General features: G+C 42.1%; 1 protein-coding gene across 2 annotated transcripts; it reads left to right on the top strand.

Moving 5' to 3' along the window:
• Nucleotides 1-205: 205 nt before the first annotated feature.
• On the top strand, nucleotides 206-7,467 carry LOC111949940 (short stature homeobox protein 2-like). 2 transcript variants are annotated; one of them, XM_023967296.2, is made up of 5 exons: nucleotides 206-936; nucleotides 2,280-2,488; nucleotides 4,711-4,768; nucleotides 5,285-5,394; nucleotides 5,909-7,467. In XM_023967296.2, exons 1-5 carry the CDS (start codon nucleotides 690-692, stop codon nucleotides 6,200-6,202), a joined length of 918 nt encoding a protein of 305 aa, XP_023823064.1. In that variant the 5' UTR covers nucleotides 206-689; the 3' UTR covers nucleotides 6,203-7,467. The 2 variants fall into 2 exon arrangements, with proteins under 2 accessions (XP_023823064.1, XP_023823065.1); XM_023967297.2 differs by having other exon boundaries at nucleotides 211-936; nucleotides 5,306-5,394.
• The last annotated feature ends 15,786 nt before the right edge of the window (nucleotides 7,468-23,253 follow it).

Genomic DNA, 23,253 nt, shown 5'->3' with positions numbered 1-23,253 from the left:
GTCAAGGTGTGTGTCTGGCTATGGTGAGCCTCCACCATCAGCCTCCGAGTCGGTCCTCTCTTTACCTTTCTCTCTCCGTATCACTGTCACGGTCTTTTTTCCCCCCCAGATCGCAGAGATTTGGAGGAAGCTCCGTTATGTGCTCCCCGAACAAGCTTGTCATTTTCAGTTTTAGCCACACCCCTGCAGAGATCCTGCCCATCTCCCTGGTGTTTAAAATACGAACTCAGAACAATAGCAACGAATCCACGCGTAATTAAATGAATGAGCCCTTCTTGTCAATCTTGGATTAATGGCCAATAGCAACCTCGTAAGAATGATGTGAAATCTGAAGGGCTGCTAATCTGTTTTTCGAGGCTGTGGGTATATGGCGAAGGGAAGGGGGCTCGTCCCGGCATCCTGAGGGGAGGTAATTTGCACGGATCAAGGGGCAGGCGTTGCAAAGTATAAATACTGTGACTTCAATAGCTGATCACCAGCAGGTTGGAACTCCGCAGCAAGAAGACATTTGGCCGAGATCTTATACATTTAGCTGCAGCACGAGATACAGAGTTGGCAACAACACCACCTTGCATTTAGGTCGACTAAAATAAACACTCTTGATGTCTTAAGCTGTAGTGCTTCTGAGAGAGAGAGAAAACGAGAGAGAGCGTGAGAGAACAAGACGGGGAGATTTTTTGGGAGCAGTGATGGAAGAACTTACCGCATTTGTGTCGAAGTCATTTGATCAGAAAGTGAAGGAAAAGAAGGAGGTGATCACGTACCGGGAGGTGCTGGAGACCGGATCCGCGCGTGCCAGGGAGGGTCTCGCCACCGAACCTAGTCGCGAGGAAATGAACGATATCGCTCGGGTAGACGCGCGATCGCCAGGCAGGGAACCGGACATGCTGGGACCAGAGAGAACCAGGGATGTGGGAAGCCCGAAACTGATTGATGGTAAACTAGCCTAATGCTATGCTTTCATACGGTTTTCTTATGTGATTTACTCAAATGTAACTGCTTTGAGCTTATACAAAGTTAAATGTTCTTGAATTATACTTTAGGAATATCCCGTGCGCTAAAACAATAATAACTTTGACAAACATGTCGCGTGCCTAGTCAAAGAAAATAAGCATGCATGTTTTTGTGTATATCGCTTAGAAAAAAAGGGTATACGTTTATAGGCCTACGTGCATTGTGTTATCATTCTTTTGTATTTGGAATATTTCCCAATTACCGGTTTGGCTTCAAGTGACTGAGTGACACTAAAAGTAAGCTTAAGTTTTATAGCCTAGTTGTTGTCATAAGGTGTAGTCACTGTGTAATGCAATGTTGCGTGTACATCAGGCCCATAATTGAATTAGGTAGGCCTGTCCGGTTAAGTGCTTTTCTGTCTGAAGAGAAATGGTATAGCATGTTTTTAAAAGATCAACGCATTTATTTTGGAATTGACTAATTATCATGGCTGGTCACTGTGTAACCCACTCTGACGCTCGATGCAATTTCAGTAACAAGAAAAAAGGTGTTGTATTGAAATATTCATCAACCGCATTAAAGACAAAAAGGCTGGCGAAAAAATTGGGCTATTTAAATGATCCAATAGCACTAAAATCAACAGGCCTAGCAGAAATGATTCATATTAATCTGTGTATATGTTTTTTTCATAATCATTTGATTTGATTATGTAATAAGTAATTATACATCCTAATAATAATAATACTTTTTTTGAATAGGTATTAATAACCCAATATGTTGCTTTAAAGCATACAGGCCCTTTCGCTATATCATATTGATCACTAATTGCATTGGCCTAAAAAAAACAAATAGCCTAATTGTTCCATTAGCTGGGATGGGAATCTTTTACATCTTCAAACGTGAATCACAGTCGTTTCACTTTATACAGCCGTGGAGAATTGCATTGGGCAGATAAAATGAGATGAACCCCACACTTGCATACCCGGTAGGCCTAAATCATATCCTAGTGGTTACAATACAGTTGTAAGTGACATCATGAAAATATCAACCGAGCTGTCCTATATAGGACACAGGAAAACCTAACTATGATGAGCGATCGGACGTACAGTAGTGGGCACCTTTATGCATATTTATAAGGAGTTAATAATTGAAGACCTTTCTGTAGGACCACGAAACATTCGAAGCTGATATTGGTGTAATGCTTGGGAGGATGAATCCACATGTTCGCTTTAGGAAGGTCGTTGTGTGATGCCTCCTCCTCTACCCTTGTATAGCTGAGGCCTTTTTCCTCACCCTCATTCATTTGCTGCTACCCCTCTCTGTAGGTACCACGCACATGAAAGACAGAAAAGAAGACACAAAGCAAATGGAGGACGAGGCACAGACTAAAATCAAGCAGAGGAGAAGTCGGACTAACTTTACACTGGAGCAATTGAACGAGCTCGAGCGGCTATTCGATGAGACTCATTACCCGGATGCCTTCATGCGCGAGGAGCTGAGCCAGCGGCTAGGGCTGTCCGAGGCTCGAGTACAAGTAAGGGGCTCTCTATCTTATTTTCGTTTTTACTCTGTGTGTAGAGATATCGTTTGTTGCTCATATTAGGATTATTTTACAAAAGCGAACCCGATGCTGCTATGCATGCTGGCTAGAGAGGAACAGTTGTCCTCGTGTTCTCGACTATACTTTTAAGCACAGAGGGAAACCATGTACCACTACTGGTCTCTAGAGAATGGGGTTTATTGACATGCTTCTTGTGGCTTGAAGTTATTTGGGATTACATTTTTGGGGGGCATAGCACCATTCTAAACTGTGAAACTATAAGCAATTGAGCAACATTTTATCATGGATGTAGTATTAGCCTGGCAAAAAAAATATCAAATTAAAATGCTTAAATTGATGTAATTTCATTTTCTGAAGATGCTGTGTGTGTGCGAGAGAGAGACAGAAACAGAGAGAGAGAGCGAGAGAGGGGAGAGTGAGAGGGGAGAGAGAGAGAGAGAGAGAGAGAGAAAGAAAATAAAGAAAGAGAGATGTTGTTCCATTAAAAAAAATATAATAACGCTATACAGTGAATCTCAATTAGGGCCTAGAATCTTTTCATATAGATAGGCCTATTCTGCGCTCCATATTGTGCCAAGTTTTAGATTACAGTTTTGTTAAAACTATTATTATACGATTATTTTGATTAAGAAACGCTTTTTTAAATCAGATATTCAAATTCCTGAAGAAAACAAACACAATATTTGTTTTCACTTTATTAGTAGCCTATATGTTGCTCGCACGAGATACATCTGTCTTTTATTTTTTCCATCGGGAAAGACCATCTGTACTACTGAAACCCAATAAGCCGTTTTGGAGAGGGGGGGCTTCAATCTCTGTGTAACGGGAGAAGAGCGACTGAGCTGGGCAATGACAATGAACATAGACATCGGTTCTGATCTGATTTATCAAACCCCACAATATCTTATTTCAGCCTCTTTCATCCCTTATGCCTTGATTCTTTCTAAAATATCATAAAACGGGCCCAAAAGACCTCCCTCCCCCCAAAAAGTTAAAGCAAGCACTTTTTGCAACGTCTCCCGGCGAGAGTTGGAATTTTACCAAGGCGTATTGTGTCACAAGCAAGGCGAGTGCAAGGAGCACAGCTCGAGGATTTACATAAATTATGTATTATTTTCCTCCCAAATCAAGATCTGCCGCTCTTTCTATTTTCAGTACATGATGTAAACGACCATGCGATTTATGAGGCCCTTTTCTAGCCACAGTTGCACGCAGGGATGAAAGGACAATTTCCTGCACAAAGGAGGAAAAAAAAATGTTTAAAAAAAGTAGTAACGTATTTACTCACTTCATGGTGGGCTATTTGCCTCTGTTTTCATTCGACGCCCATAACATAAAGATTTATAATAAAACCAATAAGACACGAGGATGTATGTTATATTGCTGTGTTAACACGGCTACGTGGTCAAAATATGAGGTTGGAGCTTAATATATATTGATAGACTTATCAATATCCTTTCTATTCTATCCATAATGCAAAAAGGAAAATTGATAAACTGTGTTGTGGGATAATTTATCCACAGCTTTGTCGGGGATTCAAAGTAGATTATCATAGTAATGAGACGTCTTATCTCCGTTCTAAAATAGACTACTACTCGGGAAATTATGCTTTTAAAGAACAGAAATAAAATAAAAGAGCTATCGTCAAAAAGAGCTTTGTGTAGGGCGTGTTATGGCAGTAATTAAACGAAACTGTGAAGCATGTAAATGCTTCAGTAACATAGATTTTCCTGCAGATTAAGGTAATTAATTTCACCAGCTATTAACGAGAGAGAGCCTTTCTCAGATCGCGTTGCTCAGATGTCCAAAGCCGTAATCACATGCTGTTATCCGATATCAGAGAAGCAATTCGGTTCTTCTGGGACGCTAATCTATAGAAACCTGAAACCGGTGCTGAGAAGGTAAATTATTTTGGTCCAATATAGCCTGCAAATGTCGAACAAGCGTGTTTACGCCGCTATAATATGATAATAATGTCCCCCCTTCTCGTTGTGGTCTACTTTCTTACGTTGTATTTAGCCTGCCCCCTTGTTGTAAATGTAATAATTAAAATCTGGTGTTAAGCGCCTGCATTAATATTTCAGGGCTCCTTTGGGATATTGTTTTTCTGCGGTTGTAGTCATTTTGAGCGGAATTACACATGCCCTCACAAGCAGCTGCCAATCACGGTTACTAATTAATTTCTCTCCCCGCAGGTTTGGTTTCAGAACCGGAGGGCCAAATGCAGAAAGCAGGAGAATCAGTTACACAAAGGTGCGTTTCTATTATTTGTCCACCTGCAATATCCTATTTTAGGCGTGATGATAATAATGGTTCACAATTGGAGAGGGATACAGGAACATGTATGAAAACCATAAGCATCAAGGGTGGCTACAAATTGAAATGCATCAAATGCACAACAAAGACTACAGGCCAGGGCTTTCCAACCCGGTTCCTGGAGAGCTACCGTCCTGTCGGTTTTCACTGCAACCCTAATCTAGCGCACCTGATTCTAATAATTAACTGGTTGATAAACTGCATCAGGTCAGTTGCAACTGTGGTTGGCTGGAAAACCCACAGGACGGTAGCTCTCCGGGAATAGGGTTGTAGAGCCCTGCTATAGGCTATATATGCAAAACATCTAGATGGAGTTTTCATGGCAGTAGGCTCCCTGCATCTGTATCCTGTTGTGCTATTTTATCTCCATTATTTTGTATAATGGAATTATTCGTTGTTTTCAGAGTATAAATATTTGCCTCAATTATAATATGGGGACTATTTCCCTTACAGATGTCCTATCTTTTCTTCCAGGAGTTCTCATTGGAGCCGCGAGTCAGTTTGAAGGTTGTCGTGTAGCGCCATATGTCAACGTGGGGGCCTTACGGATGCCATTCCAACAGGCAAGTTACTTTGAAGCGTGCAGTCTTTGACTAAACCAATCCCCACACTGCTGTCTTGGCACAGGCCTTGTCCAAGTGGAATGGACAACATCAGTGTTCTAATGATAGGGGGTTACAAACATCGTATATAAGGCCTTTAAGGCTTGTTATCAGACTCTCGAGTGAATACCCATTGTAGCCAATGCCACAAAACATGTTGATAGAAAATCCCCCAGTTGTAAGGATTTTTAAATGGTGTTCTCAAATGGTGGTAGATTTGATTCAATGGATATAGTGTATTGTATATGGGCTTGCATTAAACATGTTCTCCCTTAACATGCAGACGGGTTGGATTCAATTCCAGCAGAAAAGGACTTGAAATATGAATTGAAAATTCCCTTTTCATATTCATATTATTGGATGTCATTTAAATGGAATTGGACCCAATGAATACTTGATGAAATTAATACAAGACAGCCTTCCACAAGTTAGCTAATGTGTTTCTCCCCTCTCTTCCCCATCCGTGTGTCCGTAGGATAGTCATTGCAACGTGCCGCCCTTCTCCTTTCAGGTCCAGGCGCAACTGCAGTTGGACAGCGCGGTGGCCCACGCGCACCATCACCTGCACTCTCACCTGGCAGCGCACGCTCCTTACATGATGTTTCCGGGCCCGCCATTTGGTTTGCCCTTGGCTACGCTCGCGGCTGAATCTGCCTCTGCTGCCTCGGTTGTGGCCGCAGCTGCAGCCGCCAAAAACACCAACAAAAACTCCAGTATTGCAGATCTGAGACTCAAGGCCAAAAAACACGCGGCAGCTCTGGGACTGTGACTAGGCGTGCAACAAGGCGTATATGGCGTCTAAAATGCCTACATTATTGACTGAGAGTAATCGACAAGGCAGAGCGGCATCAAAACAAAAAAAGGCTTACAAAGTGAAAGCAAGGACATATTTATGTTTTTTTTTTTTAAATGAAGGACATCATGTATAACTATAGAAATAGGCTATTTATGAGATAAAACAAAGATAACAGACTGTGAAATCGATAATAATTTTGGATCTCAACGAAAAGGGCGGGAGTTGATGTAGGCTACATTTTCACAATGCAACGTGGGAACTGCACCAACGTGAAACAAGGGTGTTGTCAACGAGCAAGATTGCCAAGAGGAACGATGCCGCTGGGACGTTCGATTTTTTTGTGTAACAAGTCGAACTATTCTGCGTTGTTTTTCGTTATAAGGCTATATTATAATTTCCTTTTGAAACTATAGAGGCTGGCCTCGCTATATTTCAAAAAAATATATATCTGTAAAGGGAACAGCAGATGTTCGTGAACGGATAGAGAGACAAAAAAGTACCCTTATGTGACAGGTTTTTTCTGTTCTTCTTCTTGTTCAAATGAAAACTCCTCTGCAGTGTTGCATGAATGTCTTTCGTCACAGATGACGTAATTTGAGTCGGTTCCATTTCACTCTCGTGCTCTCCCTCCATGGACAGCAGACATACAGACACTATGAGGAACTACCGAAGCGCTCACTTGAATGTCACAGTATTTGGACCTTGTGGCTTCTAGCCATGCAGGGATGTGTGGAATTCAAACATTTGCCACAAATGTTACATTATTTTGTAAATGGGGAACTTCAGTTAGTCTATGACGTTTTATCCATTGCAATGAGTGAATTTGCGAGTGATTCGACCTACTGAAAGGGCAATATAATGTCACTTTTTAAGAACAACAAATATTTGGACAATAATTGCAGTAGGCTATATGTGAGACGGTACGGGGCATATGTAAAATATGTTAATACACAAGAAACATGCATTATTTTTTTGTTATTTTGTGGCTTATGAATGCATTGTGAGAGCATTCATGTTTTCTGTTTTACTTTCCTTCCGTGTGTAAAAATCATGCGCATTCTGTAGGCTATGTAATGTTGATGTTTTTATAACAGTGAAAGTGAACGTAGCCTACCTGAGGCACGGATTTCTAAAAATATAGAAATTCTTTAACTTTTTTCATCACTTATGTGAAACGTGAACTCACCTAAACAAAATGTTTTCGGTTCATAGAATAAATCAACTGAAGTTTCTTTTTATGATAGCCTCTGTTTACATTCCTTGTTCATTACATTTTTTTCTCCAGTGTGGGGTGTAGCCTAGTTTCGATGGATAAACATTTAAAAAAAAATAATTTCAGCTTGTTATTGCTGTATTATTATTCCATATTATTTTTGCACTAATGGTATTATTACAATTTTATAATAGGCTAAGATGTATTATTATTATTTAGCCTATTACTTATACTACTTCTGCTACTACAATCGATTGTATTCAGGTTATAGGCCTAGCCTATACAGACCTTTATGGAAGGCTACATCAATTATTCATGTTTTGATATGTTTGATCCAGTTGTGTCAGGCCCGTTTAGCCACGTGTTATTTTTCTCCCAAGACCATGGACATCTTTGTCATAGTCCCTAACCTCTCCAAACCAATACATTATTCAACATTTTTTGTTATATTTCAGAGCTCTGTGGAGAAGGTGTCAAATATTACATTGAAGACGATAGTAAAGGTTTATAGCCTATTAAAAGACAATTGAATATACCGAAAAATCCCTAAAAGACACGAAGACTGTTTGATGGTGTGTAATGCCGGTGTGTGGTCATTTAGCTGTTATGATGTGTGAGGAACTTTTCACTGGTCTAGCCTTACAGTTGTTTCTAATGTAGGCTAGTTCGTTTTTACACACATCTTTACATTTACAATAATTGCTTTATTCCAGATGCTTTCAAAATATACCATAGGCTACCATTGAAATATCCATGTTAGAATTGTTTTATGGTGACCAAAATCATTATTGTCTATTAGGCCACTGTCACGACGTTGAGATTAATTCGTTTCGTTTTTACAGACAGATTGGGATTTTCTACACAGTTTCATATGTTTAATGAAGAATGCGCGTCATTTACTTCCAGAGCAAATTTGCCTGAGTTGTTTCCGGTCATCTTAACCCGCCATTACTGAGGATTTAATAAACACCTGACACGGGAGCCGATTTTAGAGCAATGCGGATCACATTACCAGCGGATATTTCCATACAAAACGCAATGTATTTTGCTATTAATTAATACCGCTCTCACAGATCCACTACAGTCTAGAGGGCTTGGGTAGCTTGCCGTTTGGTTTGGATTCAGACGCCAAAACTATTGAATTATTGATTTCTCCCCTTACTAGTAATGGAGGAGAGAGACGGAACTGCAAGCTCGTGCGCTGCCTTGGAACGACACCGTGCCTGCTAATTGAGGCGCGCGCACTTGCAGTCATGTAAATGAGTAGGGCCATTCCCATTCCATGTCCCTGCTACATTAGGCAATTTTTTAGTGAGTTAGACATGACCATTCTTATGACTTGCACGTGCTGGGATAGACACGGATTGTTTAAGAGTACAATTGTTTTTAGTTGATATTTTTTATGTTTCTAGAGACTATTTCAATAGACCATATCTGGTCCATTACTGCTATGCTGGGGGTCACCATGCATGGTTTGCATGCAGCCTGTTGGTGTTTCTCTGCGGTCCTGCATTGCTCCCTCTCTCCAGGTATCCATATCAGTGGAGAGGTGGAGGGCCCGAGAGGGTCCAAGGAGACAAGGAGACGGGGACACAAGTGCTTTTCTAGATTAGCCGTGGGGCGAACAACAACTCTCACCCTCCATTCCACACACTCTCAAGACACATCTCCCACACCGCCACCGAGGAGCCAGACACTCCTCCTCGCTGTCTGTCTTCATCTTTGCTGCACCCCATTCCCTCCCTCCCTCTCTCCCTCCCTCCCTCCTATAATTCTCAGGCTCTCTCTCTCCGTCTCTCCATTGTTATCCATCTCCATAGATTGAATCACAGGACGGAGAGTTCCGCAGCAGCGGTGTAATCAAGACTCAAGTGTCCTTGGTGCACGAAAAGACACCAGAAAAGACAGCACCACTTCCAGACATCTAATAAGGCCCCCCTGGCAAAGACACAACACCAGCCCTTATGAGTCACGCCATGGCTTCGTCTCAAATGGTACCCTAAAAGATCCTTCATAAAAAAAAACGTTCACGACCTGTTGCTAAATGTACCTCTCTATAATGCTGCTGCAAACAATTACATTGCTGTATCATTCCCTGTGTGAAGGCACTTGGGGCCGTTATCGAATGAGCCCTTGTTGAACAGTTGCGGATAAACTGTTCTTCGCTCACAGTGGTGTCGGTTTTATCGTCACATACACTGGATAGGTACAGTGAAATGTGTTGTTTTACAGGGTCAGCCATAGTAGTACTGCACCCCTGAGCAAACTAGGATTAAGTGCCTTGCTCAAGGACACATCGATAGATTTTCCATCTTGTCAGCTCAGGTATTCCAACCAGCGACTTGTCAGTTACTGGCCTAACACTCTAACTGCTAGGTTACCAGCCACCCCTAATGGTATTGGTTAGTGGGTATGTAGTGAATGGGTGTTGGTGCGTCAGATATCAACAAGCGCTCACAGTCTCACTGCAGAATTAGACGTTTCCACGTTTCTCCAAACATCACATCTAGAAGTGTTTTTGACACCCTGGGTTGACTCCTCACGCTTAGCATCGTTCCGTTTCTCCAAACACCAAATTTCAAAGTTGCTCCAATAGTCAAATTTAGAAGTTTAAGGGTTAAGGTTTAGGATAGGGTTAAAACATTAAAGGGATAGTTCGGGATTTTAGTAATGAGGCCCTTTCTCTACTTTCCCAGAGTCAGGTGTATTTGTGGATACCATGTTTATGTCTCTGTGTCCAGTATGAAGGAAGTTCGGTAGTTTGACATGCCAATGCTAACTAGTGTTAGTGTAATGACTGGAAGTCTATTGGTATCTACTAGCATGCTAGTTAAGGTAAGGGTGAAGGTTTGGTTTAGAGTTAAAACAAATATAAATAAAAAAGCTTGTGTTCACCACTGGGATTGCAGCCAGGTCACCTGTGATACAAGTCAGTATTAGACGTCCATCTATGTCTGAGGACATGGGGTGATTACGTGGAAACTGGCCACTAGGGGCAACAGTGAACACTGTTACCTTGAAGTAGGTTTCGGCTTTGCTAGGGCATTGTGGACGGGGATGGCGGATGGGCATACACATCTGCCTCTGTTGCCAGAAGTTGCATGTTTGAATCCAGGGAGAGAAAGATGTTTTTTGAGATTTTGTAATAGCATCTGCTTCTGGTGCCAAAGGTCACATGTTTGAATCTAGGGAGAGAAAGATGTTTTTGAGATTTTTGTTTTAAGCCTATCCCAAACCTCGACCCTTACCTTAACCAGTAGGAGTTAATGCCTAGCCTTAAGATTTTGGATTTAATGCCTGAACAATAACCCTAACCTTAACAATTCAGAGTTAATGTCTATACTTAACCTTAAACACTTCGAAATTTGAAGTTTGAGAAACATGGATGAACGTCTAATTCCGATGTGAGAGCTTGTTGGGCATTGAACACGCAACCTTCTGATCTAGATTTATGAGATTACGCCCATCCCGTCTGTGTGTGCATCTGTGTAAAACTGAAAAGCTGAAATGGATGAAATCTCATTTTCTGAAGTTGCTGTGTGTGTGTGTGCTTGTGTGTGTGTGTGTGTGTGCTTGTGTGTGTGTGTGTGTGTGTGTGTGTGTGTGTGTGTTGGTGTGTGTGTGTGTGGTGTGTGTGTGTGTGTGTGTGTGTGTGTGTGTGTGTGTGTGTGTGTGTGTGTGTGTGTGTGTGTGTGTGTGTGTGTGTGTGTGTGTGTGTCAGAGGCGAAGAGCGCTCGAGCGAAAACAGTAGGCCTTCACCCCAAAAACAAAGCTAGAAAAGGTTTGCAAAGGTTTGCCTTTGTTATATATTAAGTGCGTTCAAAGAGAAATGTGCACACGCGGCCAGACAAAAGACAACAGACATCAGGATCATTGTGAGATGAAAGAAGGACTTCAAAGGCATCAAATGGAGTGAAAGTGAAAAAGAAACCTGGCGAAAACTCCCTCCAACAGCACATAGACCAGCAATTAGGCCTTCATATCACTCTGTTATCACACATGTGGACCGTAGGCCCGGGTGGTTAAACTGGTGTATGTTGTACTCATAAGACAATGCAGCATTTACCCAGTATATGATTTTATTTGGATGAAAACGGGGTGTTGTTTCACACAGATTTGAACCCTGCATGGGGGAAAAAAAGGATTGTAGAAGAAAACAATAGTCTCCCAACTCATTCTATTTGGGTAACTAAGTGGATACGAAACAAAACAGGGCATAGCAAAACAAGAAGTCAGATTGTTACTCCGTGTCCTGTTTAGGTACCCCCGGGCCAATCTGCACATTTTTATGTACTCATTGCATTGATTTGTTATTAATTCATTTCCAGTTGCAGCTGGTGAGGCGATGGGTGCAGATAACATGTCGCTCGGCCTTTGAGAGAGACAAAAACAGCGGCGGGGAACTTTTGCGCTCTCTCAGACATTAGCCAGGCATTATGGGAAATTCTCCATGGTAGAAGGGACACACGCACACACTGTACTAAGGGTATGAAGACTTAGAACAAAACCCTCTCGTAAGTGCTTGACACATGCTCTTCCTCTCCACACCGCGAGTGTTCAAAGCCAATCAAAAGTGTATGAGTATTATACAATTTCTGCTTTTCAATCATCTGATATTTGTGCACAGAGTTTTGAATGACAAACACTTTTTTTCAGAACACCATGGGTTGATTGTAGTCCATGTTTCAGAATGTAAACCATGCTATTCCGCAAAGGGAGACATTTGGCGTGTCCTTTGAAGTCGTGGAAAAACTTCATTTTGAAATGTCAAAAATGACAAAATACTACCTGTAAATGACTCTATATTTGTATATCCGCATGCTAAATTATCTTTTAATGAGGGGAAATCACCACAGCTATCCTTCATACTGTGTTGTTAAATATCATGACAACACCAAAATACTGTCATGGGGAGCTGTTAGTGGAGCGTGACAATTAATGTCACTGCATCTATCAACTCCATTTAAATAGGCTACAGCACACACAAACTTCCTCTCTATGGTTCCTCCATATGGGTGGCCAAAGAAACTATGTGGCGTTTGTAGTGAAAAAGATGGAGGCCAATTTTCCTTCTGAATAGATGCCATTGTAGTTCCTTCCTTTTAGTTATTTCTGCCTATGCTGAGGAGAGAGAGGGGACAGTGGAATGGATGGCAGCAGTGAGGTGACACTTTTTAACAAATAGGATTTAGACGCACCAGGGGCCTTTGTCATGCAGGTAATTTTATTCCCATGTATTTATTGATCCTGCTACCCCCATCTCCTCATTCTCCCACTAGTATTGACAGGTGTGTCGCTATGGTAATTCACAGCGCCCGTGCTGGTTGGATTAATGCATAAAAGACAGACAGACACACACGCTTGTTATGGGATAATATGATGAGCGTGGTAAGTAATGTATAATGGTAAGGGCCCGTGTCAAGTTCAACATAGAGTGCTAGGTTGAGGGAGGGCCTGAGGGGGTGTCACTGGAGAAAAGAGAGAAAAGAATGCAACGAGTTTTAATGAAACGTAATGTAAATTGATGTCCCGAGCTTAGGAAGGACAGACAAAAAGGAAAGAGCTGCTTGGAAATGCATTACGGGGGCCAAATGGCTCTTTGAGGAGACAGGACTTCACAGGGGCCTCTGTGGCTCTATTGGATTACAATGTTGGCTCAACAATCTGGTAACATCTAATTAAATAGCCCAGCATTAGCTTCCACCACAGTTGGGAGTGTGAGAGAGGGGCACTATCTCATTCTGAAATGGATGTAAAAATAGATCCTCGCAGGTTAGCCTGTACTCACGGTCTCTTATTCTCCCCCCCCTGGCCTCGTACACACACACACACACACACACACACACACACACACACACACACACACACACACACACAACCTCAAAGAGACAGACAAACAGACAACCATGCATGTCTCAGATAGACAGCTAAGCACAAACTGGAGTATTTCTATGAGAACCCCATAAAACTCATTGTACACATGTTGCTTACATGAACACAGCCTATGTTTATTCAAAGGATTTGAGATTTGCCCTTGAAATTGACAAAACAATCAACAAAAACTTTAGTCTGGTGGAAGGAAATGTCAGTCCAAAGCTTTTGTGAAAGTATGTGAAAGTTGAGTTCACCACCAGAACACTGGGTGGCACTGTGTGCAGCGGACAAACTTTTCTCAACTTATCTTTTTTCATCAAAAGAATTCAAGGATGTACCTCAGACACATTGTCTTGACTGTAGACTGTGTTCCTAAAGAGATCATTGGTTTGAAGAAATCAAATGAAAGATGACATCAAATTCCCCAACTACGTGTAATTTTAACCAAAAGTTTGAAATGGACTGAACTGAGTGAGGTACACTGAACCCTCAAAATCTTTGACCAACAGGGCCAAGGCCGGCAGAATGTTGAGGGGTTGAGACGAGCTGAAGCAGGGCAAGGGTGATAAGAGGTGAAAAGATAGTGGAGTGAGTTAGAGAAGGAGGGGGGGAGAAATAGAGTAGGTGGATACACAGTTGAAGTCGGAAGTTTGCATACACTTAGGTTGTAGTCATTAAAACTCGTTTTTCAACCACTCCACAAATTTCTTGTTAACAAACTATAGTTTTGGCAAGTCGGTTAGGACAACTACTTTGTGCATGACACAAGTAACTTTTCCAACAATTGTTTACAGACAGATTATTTCACTTATAATTCACTGTATCACAATTCCAGTGGGTCAGAAGTTTACATACACTAAGTTGACTGTGCCTTTAAACAGCTTGGAAAATTCCAGAAAATTATGTCATGGCTTTAGAAGCTTCAAATAGGCTAATTGACATAATTTGAGTCAATTGGAGGTGTACCTGTGGATGTATTTCAAGGCCTACCTTCAAACTCAGTGCCTCTTTGCTTGACAAAATCAAAAGAAATCAGCCATGACCTCAGAAAAAAATTGTAGACCTCCACAAGTTTGGTTCATCCTTGGGAGAAATTTCCAAACGGCTGAAGGTACCACGTTCATCTGTACAAACAATAGTACGCAAGTATAAACACCATGGGACCACGTAGCCGTCATACCGCTCAGGAAGGAGAGGCGTTCTGTCTCTTAGAGATGAACGTACTTTGGTGCGAAAAGTGCAAAACAGTCCCAGAACAACAGTAAAGGCCCTTGTGAGGATGCTGGAGGAAACAGGTACAAAAGTATCTATATCCACAGTAAAACGAGTCCTATATCAACATAACCTGAAAGCAGCTCACCAGGAAGAAGCCACTGCTCCAAAACCGACATAAAAAAGCCAGACTACGGTTTGCAACTGCACATGGGGACAAAGATTGTACTTTTTGGAGAAATGTCCTCAGGTCTGATGAAACAAAAATAGAATTGTTTGGCCATAATAACCATTGTTGTGTTTGGAGGAAAAAAGAGGATGCTTGCAAGCCGAAGAACACCATCCCAACCGTGAAGCATGGGGGTGGCAGCATCATGTGGTGGGGGTGCTTTACTGCAGGAGGGACTGGTGCACTTCTCAAAATAGATGGCATCATGAGGATGGAAAATCATGTGGATATAAAATCATGTGGATATATTGAAGCAACATCTCAAGACATCAGTCAGGAAGTTAAAGCTTGGTCGTAAATGGGTCTTCCAAATGGACAATGACCCCAAGCATACTTCCAAAGTTGTGGCAAAATGGCTTAAAGACAGCAAAGTCAAGGTATTGGAGTGGCCATCACAAAGCCTTGACTCAATCCCATAGAACATTTGTGGGCAGAACTGAAAAAGCGTGTTTGAGCAAGGAGGCCTACAAACCTGACTCAGTTACACCAGCTCTGTCAGGAGGAATGGGCCAAAATTCACCCATCTTATTGTGGGAAGCTTGTGGAAGGCTACCCGAAACGTTTGACTCAAGTTAATTTAAAGGTAATGCTACCAAATACTAATTGATTATATGTAAACTTCTGACTCACTGGAATGTGATGAAAGAAATAAAAGGTGAAATAAGTCATTCTCTCTACTATTATTCTGACATTTCACATTCTTAAAATAAAGTGATGATCCTAACTGACCTAAGACAGGGAACTTTAACTAGGATTAAATATCAGGAATTGTGAAAAACTGAGTTAAAATTTATTTGGCTAAGGTGTATGTAAACTTCAGATTTCAACTGTAGATGCCAAAGACATGAGAGGTGCAAAGAGGAAGCACTTTGTCATTTTGAAGAAAGTTTTTAATGACAGCTTGTTTTCTTAAGGAGTACAGCGACCCCTTTAAAAGGTCACACGTAGCACATCCCCATGCAACGCTGGCCGGACCACCTTAGAGAGGCTATATGCTGCAGTCTGGGAGTAAAACAAGCTTATAAAACAAGCTTATATGTTGGGTTGTGATTAGGTAAGACAGTTAAACCTAGCTCATGAGACAATATAAGCTATATTCTTCAAGAATCAAAGGCTATATCTATCATGACACAAGGCGAGAGCCAGATGCAGACACAGGAGGCAGATGGTTGGAGTTTAAGATGTTTAAAAATCCAAAAAAGAGTAGGCAAGAGAATGGTTGTGGACAGGCAAAAGGTCAAACCAGTTCAGAGTCCAGGAGGTACAGGGTGGCATGCAGGCTCGATGTCAAGGCAGGCAGAATGGTCAGGCAGGCGGGTACAGAGTCCAGAACAGGCAAGGGTCAAAACCGGGAAGACTAGAAAAAGGAGAATAGCAAAAGCAGGAGAACGGGAAAAAACGCTGGTTGACTTGGAAACATACAAGACGAACTGGCACAGAGAGACAGGAAACACAGGGATAAATACCCTGGGGAAAACAAGCAACACCTGGAGGGGGTGGAGACAATAACAAGGACAGGTGAAACAGATCAGGGTGTGACAATATCTGGGATATTCAACCGAGGGGTCCATGGAGGTACTGCAGGGGCCCTTGAAAATATATAAAATAAAAAGTGGATTTTTTAAAACCGTTTTTTATGAATATCGCTAGCAACAACATACAATATATAATTCATTTAAAAGTAAAAAAAAAAATGGTATGTATCAATCCCAGAACGCCCCTTTAAAGCACAACTTTATACGCAGACAGTATGGTAGCACTTTACTTAAAGCAGGCATAATGCTTTATTACTTGTTATAAGCATGTACGAGCCTTTCTAAAGTCTTATTATAAGCCTTATAATATGTTATGCCTCGCTATGTATTACATTTCCAACCCAAAAGGCTTAAAGACAATTTCAAAATCTTTCAACTTCGTATTCATCATCTCCAGCACCACCCCAACATCAACATACAGCGTGTAAAATAGTACGTTTCTATGTTTTGTAGTAAAAAAGGTAGAGAAAGATAAGTGTTTTCAATGACATCATCAACCAATTCGTAGGCATTTAGTAGGCAATGCCTACTCACAATTGGTCAAAATCATACGACGCACACCGATGATGTCATTGGAAACACTTATCTTACTCTTTCTTTTTTTTTACTACAAAACATAGAAATTTACCGTTTTCACACATGTTGACGTTGGGGTGGTGCTATGGATGATGAATATGAAGTAGAAAAATTGTGAAGTTTCCCTTTAAGTTCCATCCCAGGTCAGGATCATTATGAGATGATAATAAGATATTAAAAGGGGTCATATATGATTATGACAAGCATTATACCTGTTGGCCTCAAGTGTTACTGATATACATACATTTGAATAGAATCCCAGTTACATAAACATACAACAATTACACACAGAGGAGGCTATGTACTCACACCAACTGAGATGCACAACCCATAACACTCCCTTCCAAGATGTCTCTTTATGCACAAGGCTGCATGGTGCAGTACGTGTGTGTTCACCTCTGTGCTGCAACAAACAATGACAGTTCCTAATATATTTGAAGAACAACCATTTTTATTCACCAGATGAAAAAAAAATCCTATGGGTGTCACAAATGTAATCAACATATCTGTTTTCTTTGGGTGACGCTCCTAACACTCTGCATACACAGTGATTTTCCTAAATACTATTCATTAGAATATAATTGGAGAAAATATTTCATATCAACATGCTAGAGGAACTCCTGAGGAACATATTGTCCTATATAACCCCTCAATTGCCTTTATCACCAAAATGTGAAATGAAAACCGCCACACAACCTGTAGCCCTGAGAGAGATGTACGGTGTGGTCAAAAAGAAGAGCGGACAGGAGCCAGACGAGATTCCCCCACTGTAAAAGTTGATCCCTCCGGCGCCATTATATAAGCGTACATATGGGACGGTAAAAATGGAAGACGACACTTTAAATGACATTATTATAAAATGCAATACTCCTGGAATGATCCCTTTATTAAATTAGGCCCTATGATCCAAGATGAATTTCCTGCTTCCCTAATCCATCAAGGGGGGAATATTAAAAGATAGGGCTCAACTGGCATTAGAATCTCACTCAGTCTTGACTTTCATTATTCTGCATTAGGCCGCTGCTAGGGGAGAGCCTCTTAATGAGAATTACAATGATTCACTGGCCTCGGCCCCACTTCTGACAAGTAAAATATTAACTCCTCAGTCACAGCTGTCTGAATTAAAATACTTTGTAGCCGCGGACGCGCTAAATTAAATTGGCCTTTTATGTTCCTTACACGGTTGACCCCCGTGGGGCTGCAGCACAAGGGCCATCGCCGCCGCTAAGCTACACCACAAGAGGGAGAGATGAATCGCACCTTGACTGAGAAAACAGATACAGTCGCATACACATACGCACCTACACAAACACACTGATTTATTTAGGCTACATACGTACGCGCGCACACACACACGAGCACGCACACGCACACACACACAAAGACCCGTTAGCCGCCCTCCCCTGTGTCTCATTCTGTCATTCTCTCTATCTGTCTATCTCTCCGTCACCTTTTTCATTCTCGTTTTCTCACCGGAGGCAGTTTCTCAGCAAACATCCTTTATATGTTGTTTGTTTGATAGCCACTGTCTAGCATCGTCTGTGTTTGTTTGTCCGTGTTGCACTTTTTATTAACCGCCGGGCCACATACACACAGCATGTCCCTTACCTGTTTCTGGATGTACAAACTCAACATTCCACCACATTAACAAAACATAACAAGCCTTTTAAAGTCAGAGGAACTCAAGTAATTGGGACTTAGTATGCAAAAACCCAATCCAATTTACATCGACCTTTAAAAGTTTTATTTCAGTCAATTTGCACTCACTTAAGCCATGGCCAGGGCTTGCACTGCAGCTCGGATCCGGCTGCCAAATTCCTCCGCCTGTGAATGGAACAGAGCCTACGCCGGAACCGGGGCCGTTCCGCCCGCTCTCTCTGACTCCAAGGTCATGCAGCTGATGCTCTGACGGGGAGAGGAGCGGGGAGTTTTTCTCTCCGCCCGCAAGCTTGCGTCCCCAGCAGCGCTTTCGTTCCGCCCGTATTGCCAGAGCACCCCTGAGTCCACCCTCTCTGTTTGAGTGCTTCACAAACAATCGATTTCAGGGGGGAGAGTGGAAAAAAAACACAGTGGTGACCCTTGAGTCTGGAAATGTTACACTTTAAATCATTGGAATTTTAAAAAACAATACGCCCCGGGACATGTCACCTCTTCCCCTTTAAAAGTAAACCGAACGAATAAATAAATAGAGGAAGCTAATAAAGAAACAACCACAAAATGAAAACTAAATGGAGATTAATTCAGTGGGCATACAGGTCTCACTGTCAATTTGAGCTATTCTGATCCTGTGATTTGAAATTTGATGAGGACCAGTGCTTCAACCGTAGCCTTACCAAGTCACCTTTAACCCCCATTGACCCCCAGATACACCACTGAACTATAGGATGCCGTTTGTTCCTTTTGATGTTGACATCGTTCTGTCTAAAACCACCACGACGAGGCCTTTCTCATCTGGTCCAACTTGCAACCCTACTTACCCTCTGTACAAGATCTTCCTCTTCAGTCATTACCATAACACTGTGCACTCGAACACTGAGTATGATGGACAGTATGCTACCAGCTCCACAGCTTGCTATTGTAGCTACTGTTACCGCTCTGAACCCTTGCCATGAAAACACATATTTCTCAATTTTTGGAAAATGTTGGTGATATGACATATTTCTAGATGTATCAATATGAATCACCAGAGTTTTTTCATTACATACAGATGTAAAATATATTTCCATGCCAGTTTAGATGTCTGGATATTACAGTAAAGCTATAATAAGATATAAAATCAGTTATCATGTGAAAATACAAAACACACATATACTGTACAGTGCATTCGGAAAGTATTCAGACCCCTTGACATTTTCCACATTTTGTCACGTTACAGCCTTATTCTAAAATGGATTACATCGTTTTTTGCCCCTCATCAATCTACACACAAACCCCACAATGATAAAGCAGAAACAGTTTTTTTTTTAAATTGCAAATTTATAAAAAATAAAACACGGAAATATCACATTTACATAAATATTCAGACCCTTTACTCAGTACAGCAATTACAGCCTTGAATCTTCTTGGGTATGACGCTACAAGCTTGGCACACCTGTATTTGGGGAGTTTCTCCAATTCTTCTCTGCAGATCCTCTCAAGCTCTGTTAGGTTGGATGGGGAGCGTTGCAGCACAGCTATTTTCAGGTCTCTCCAGAGATGTTTGATCAGGTTCAGCTCTGGCTGGGCCACTCAAGGACATTCAGAGACTTGTCCCGAAGCCACTCCTGCGTTGTCTTGGCTGTGAACTTAGGGTTATTGTCCTGTTGGAAGATAAACCTTCGCCCCAGTCTGAGGTCCTGAGCGCTCTGGAGCAGGTTTTCATCAAGGATCTCTCTGTACTTTGCTCTGTTCATCTTTCCCTCAATCCTGGCTAGTCTCTCAGTCCCTGCCGCTGAAAAACATCCACACAGCATGATGCTGCCAACACCATGCTTCACAGTGATGGTGCCAGGTTTCCTCCAGGCGTGACGCTTGGCATTCAGGCCAAAGAGTTCCATCTTGGTTTCCTCAGACCAGATAATCTTGTTTGCCTTTTGGCAAACTCCAAGCGGGCTGTCATATACCTTTTACTGAGGAGTGGCTTCTGTCTGACCACTCTATCATAAAGGCCTGATTGGTGGAGTGCTGCAGGGATGATTGTCCTTCCGGAAGGTTCTCCCATCTCCATAGAGGAACTCTGGAGCTCTGTCAGAGTGACCATCGGGTTCTTGGTCACCTCCCTTTCCAAGGCTCTTCTTCCCCGATTGCTTAGTTTGGCCGGGCTGCCAGCTCTAGTAAGAGTCTTTGTGGTTCCAAACTTCTTCCATTTAAGAATGATGGAGGCCACTGTGTTCTTGGGAACCTTCAATGCTGCAAAAAATAATGACACAATCCTGTCTCGGAGTTCTATGGACAATTCCTTCGACCTCAAGGCTTGGTTTTTGCTGTCAACTGTGGGACCTTATATAGACAGGTGTCTGCCTTTCCAAATCATGTCCAATCAATTGAATTTACCACAGGTGGACTCCAATCAAGTTGTAGAAACATCTCAAGGATGATCAATGGAAACAGGATGTACATGAGCTCAATTTCGAGGTCTCATAGCATAGGGTCTGAATACTTATGTAAAGTAGGTATTTCTGTTTTTGCATTGTCATTATGGGGTATTGTGTGTAAGTTGATGAGGAAAAACAATGATTTGATGCGTTTTAGAATAAGGCTGTAACTGAACAAAATGTGGAAAATTCAAGGGGTCTGTATACTTTCCGAATGCACTGTATTATTCACATAATGTGTATGCTGTATAGAGGGTTATTGTTAACGTGAGGGCCCGTGGTGTGAACGGTACATTAACAATAACAATCAATGTGTCATGCCCTGGCCATAGAGAGGCTTTTATTCTCTATTTTGGTTAGGTCAGGGTGTGACTAGGGTGGGCATTCTAGTTTCTTTATTTCTATGTTTTCTATTTCTTTGTGTTTGGCTGGGTGTGGTTCTCAATCAGAGGCAGCTGTCTATCGTTGTCTCTGATTGAGAACCATACTTAGGTAGCCCTTTTTTCCACCTGTCTTTGTGGGAAGTTGACTTTGTTTAGGGCACAATAGCCTTTAGCTTCACGGTTTGTTTTTGTAGTGTTTATTGTTTTGTTCGGCGTCATTTTTATTCAATAAAGGAAAATGTACGCTCACCACGCTGCACCTTGGTCCTCTTCTTTAAATGGCCGTGACACAATGCTCGACCTCTGGATTACCATTAAGATTCTTAATTGGCACCGTCACGTAATTATACGCTGTTTGCTCATAGCATATTTGTGTTCGCAACTGGCGGTAAGGTATTTCCATCGATGCATCGTCACGCATCAGAATCAAACGCCACACATGGTGTTGACCCTAACATTTTCTCAACGTTACGTTTAAACCCTCCTCAAGGGTTTAAACATCCACATATTATGTCTACAGACTTAGCCAGCAGTCAATATGGAAATCAATAGGGCCCACTTCCCACCCATTGGCCTATAGCTGCATTGCTCCCGAATGGAGCGGTCTAAGGCACTGCATCTCAGTGCCACAGACTGCGTCACTACAGTCCATGGTTAGAAAAGTCTGAATCATATCCGGCCCGTGATTGGGAGTCCCATAGGGCGGCGCACAATTGGCCCAGCGTCGTCCGGGTTTGGCCGGGGTAGGCCGTCATTGTAAATAAGAATTTCTTCTTAACTGACTTGCCTCGTTAAATAAAGGTTAAATAAACAAATATAGATAATAAACTGCCACCTACCCAACCCTATGTTGTTTTTCTATAGGACCACTGGTGCCTGGGCCAAGCGCTGGAGCTAAACCTGATAGTGGAAATGTACCAATTGATGCCCATCTAGTGAGGTGCAAAGTGTGATTTAAAAGACACCTATGTGCTCCAGCACCAGACACTGTCTGAGCCTTAAATAAGCCTTGTGAATGACTAGTATCCTTACTGACTTAAAGTCTCATTAATCAGTCCACTTCGCATGTCGATAAATCCTCTGGCTCCAATCAAACCGCCATTAGAGTGAAGAGCATCTCGATYAACTAGATCTTTGTGTCTTATTGAGTTAATCAGGGCGACACCCCTTTTACGTCAGATTGTCCGGGTTTTCACTGTGGGGGACTAGTTCAGGACAGGCTGCATGGGTGCGTCCCAATAATATCTCCTTTCTCCTGAAGTGTACCACGGGTTCACTACTTCCCACAAATCTAAAAGCATTGCATTGGTGGAGGCATGGGCTAGTGTGAGTTTCCACCATTTTTTTTTTTTGACCAGTCGTTTCCTTTCAAATCAGTGAAGGGAAGATAATTGGGACATAGCCCTTGTTTAAAATGCACTGCACAGACAAACTGTACTTGATTGTATACTTTCTTTTCACTTTGTCACTCTGTCACTTTGTCCTTCTCAGCACAGTTGCAGCAACTAGGGGAATGTGTAACCAAGCCAGCTCAGTACAGCTTGGCTCTGCTCAGTAGGGTGAAAATCCCGTATGATCTGAGCTGTGGTCTTGAGTAGAGAGGACTGACTGACTGATGTACGGACGGACAGACGGACAGACTCACGGACGGGCTGACGGAGAGAAAGAAGGCAGGACTTTGATTGACGGACACGTCCTCCTCATGAGGGGTTTGGATATAGCTCTGAGCCATGTGGAGGTCTGCGGCCGCTGACAGCGGTCTTCAAAATGACAAAATCCATCCTTACTTATTGATCAGTTGTTCTTCCATCTTTCAGCGGCCACCTCCAGCTCTCCTCCCCTCCTGGCCGGCCGGTCCCTATTGATCCCTGCCCGTGATTGGTTGAGCAGTAATTTGAGACGGACATTGACGGATGGCTGCGAACTGTT

Source organism: Salvelinus sp. IW2-2015, linkage group LG22 (assembly GCF_002910315.2).
Source record: "Salvelinus sp. IW2-2015 linkage group LG22, ASM291031v2, whole genome shotgun sequence".
Classification (NCBI taxonomy): domain Eukaryota; kingdom Metazoa; phylum Chordata; class Actinopteri; order Salmoniformes; family Salmonidae; genus Salvelinus; species Salvelinus sp. IW2-2015.
This window is presented reverse-complemented; position numbering and strand designations above follow the sequence as displayed.

Bases quoted from the DNA above. Each gene is read 5' to 3' on its own strand.
- LOC111949940 (XM_023967296.2), top strand. From the start codon at position 690: ATGGAAGAACTTACCGCATTTGTGTCGAAGTCATTTGATCAGAAAGTG. The intron at 937-2,279 runs GTAAACTAGCCT...CCCTCTCTGTAG, and splicing joins AAGCCCGAAACTGATTGATG to GTACCACGCACATGAAAGAC. The intron at 2,489-4,710 runs GTAAGGGGCTCT...CTCTCCCCGCAG, and splicing joins TGTCCGAGGCTCGAGTACAA to GTTTGGTTTCAGAACCGGAG.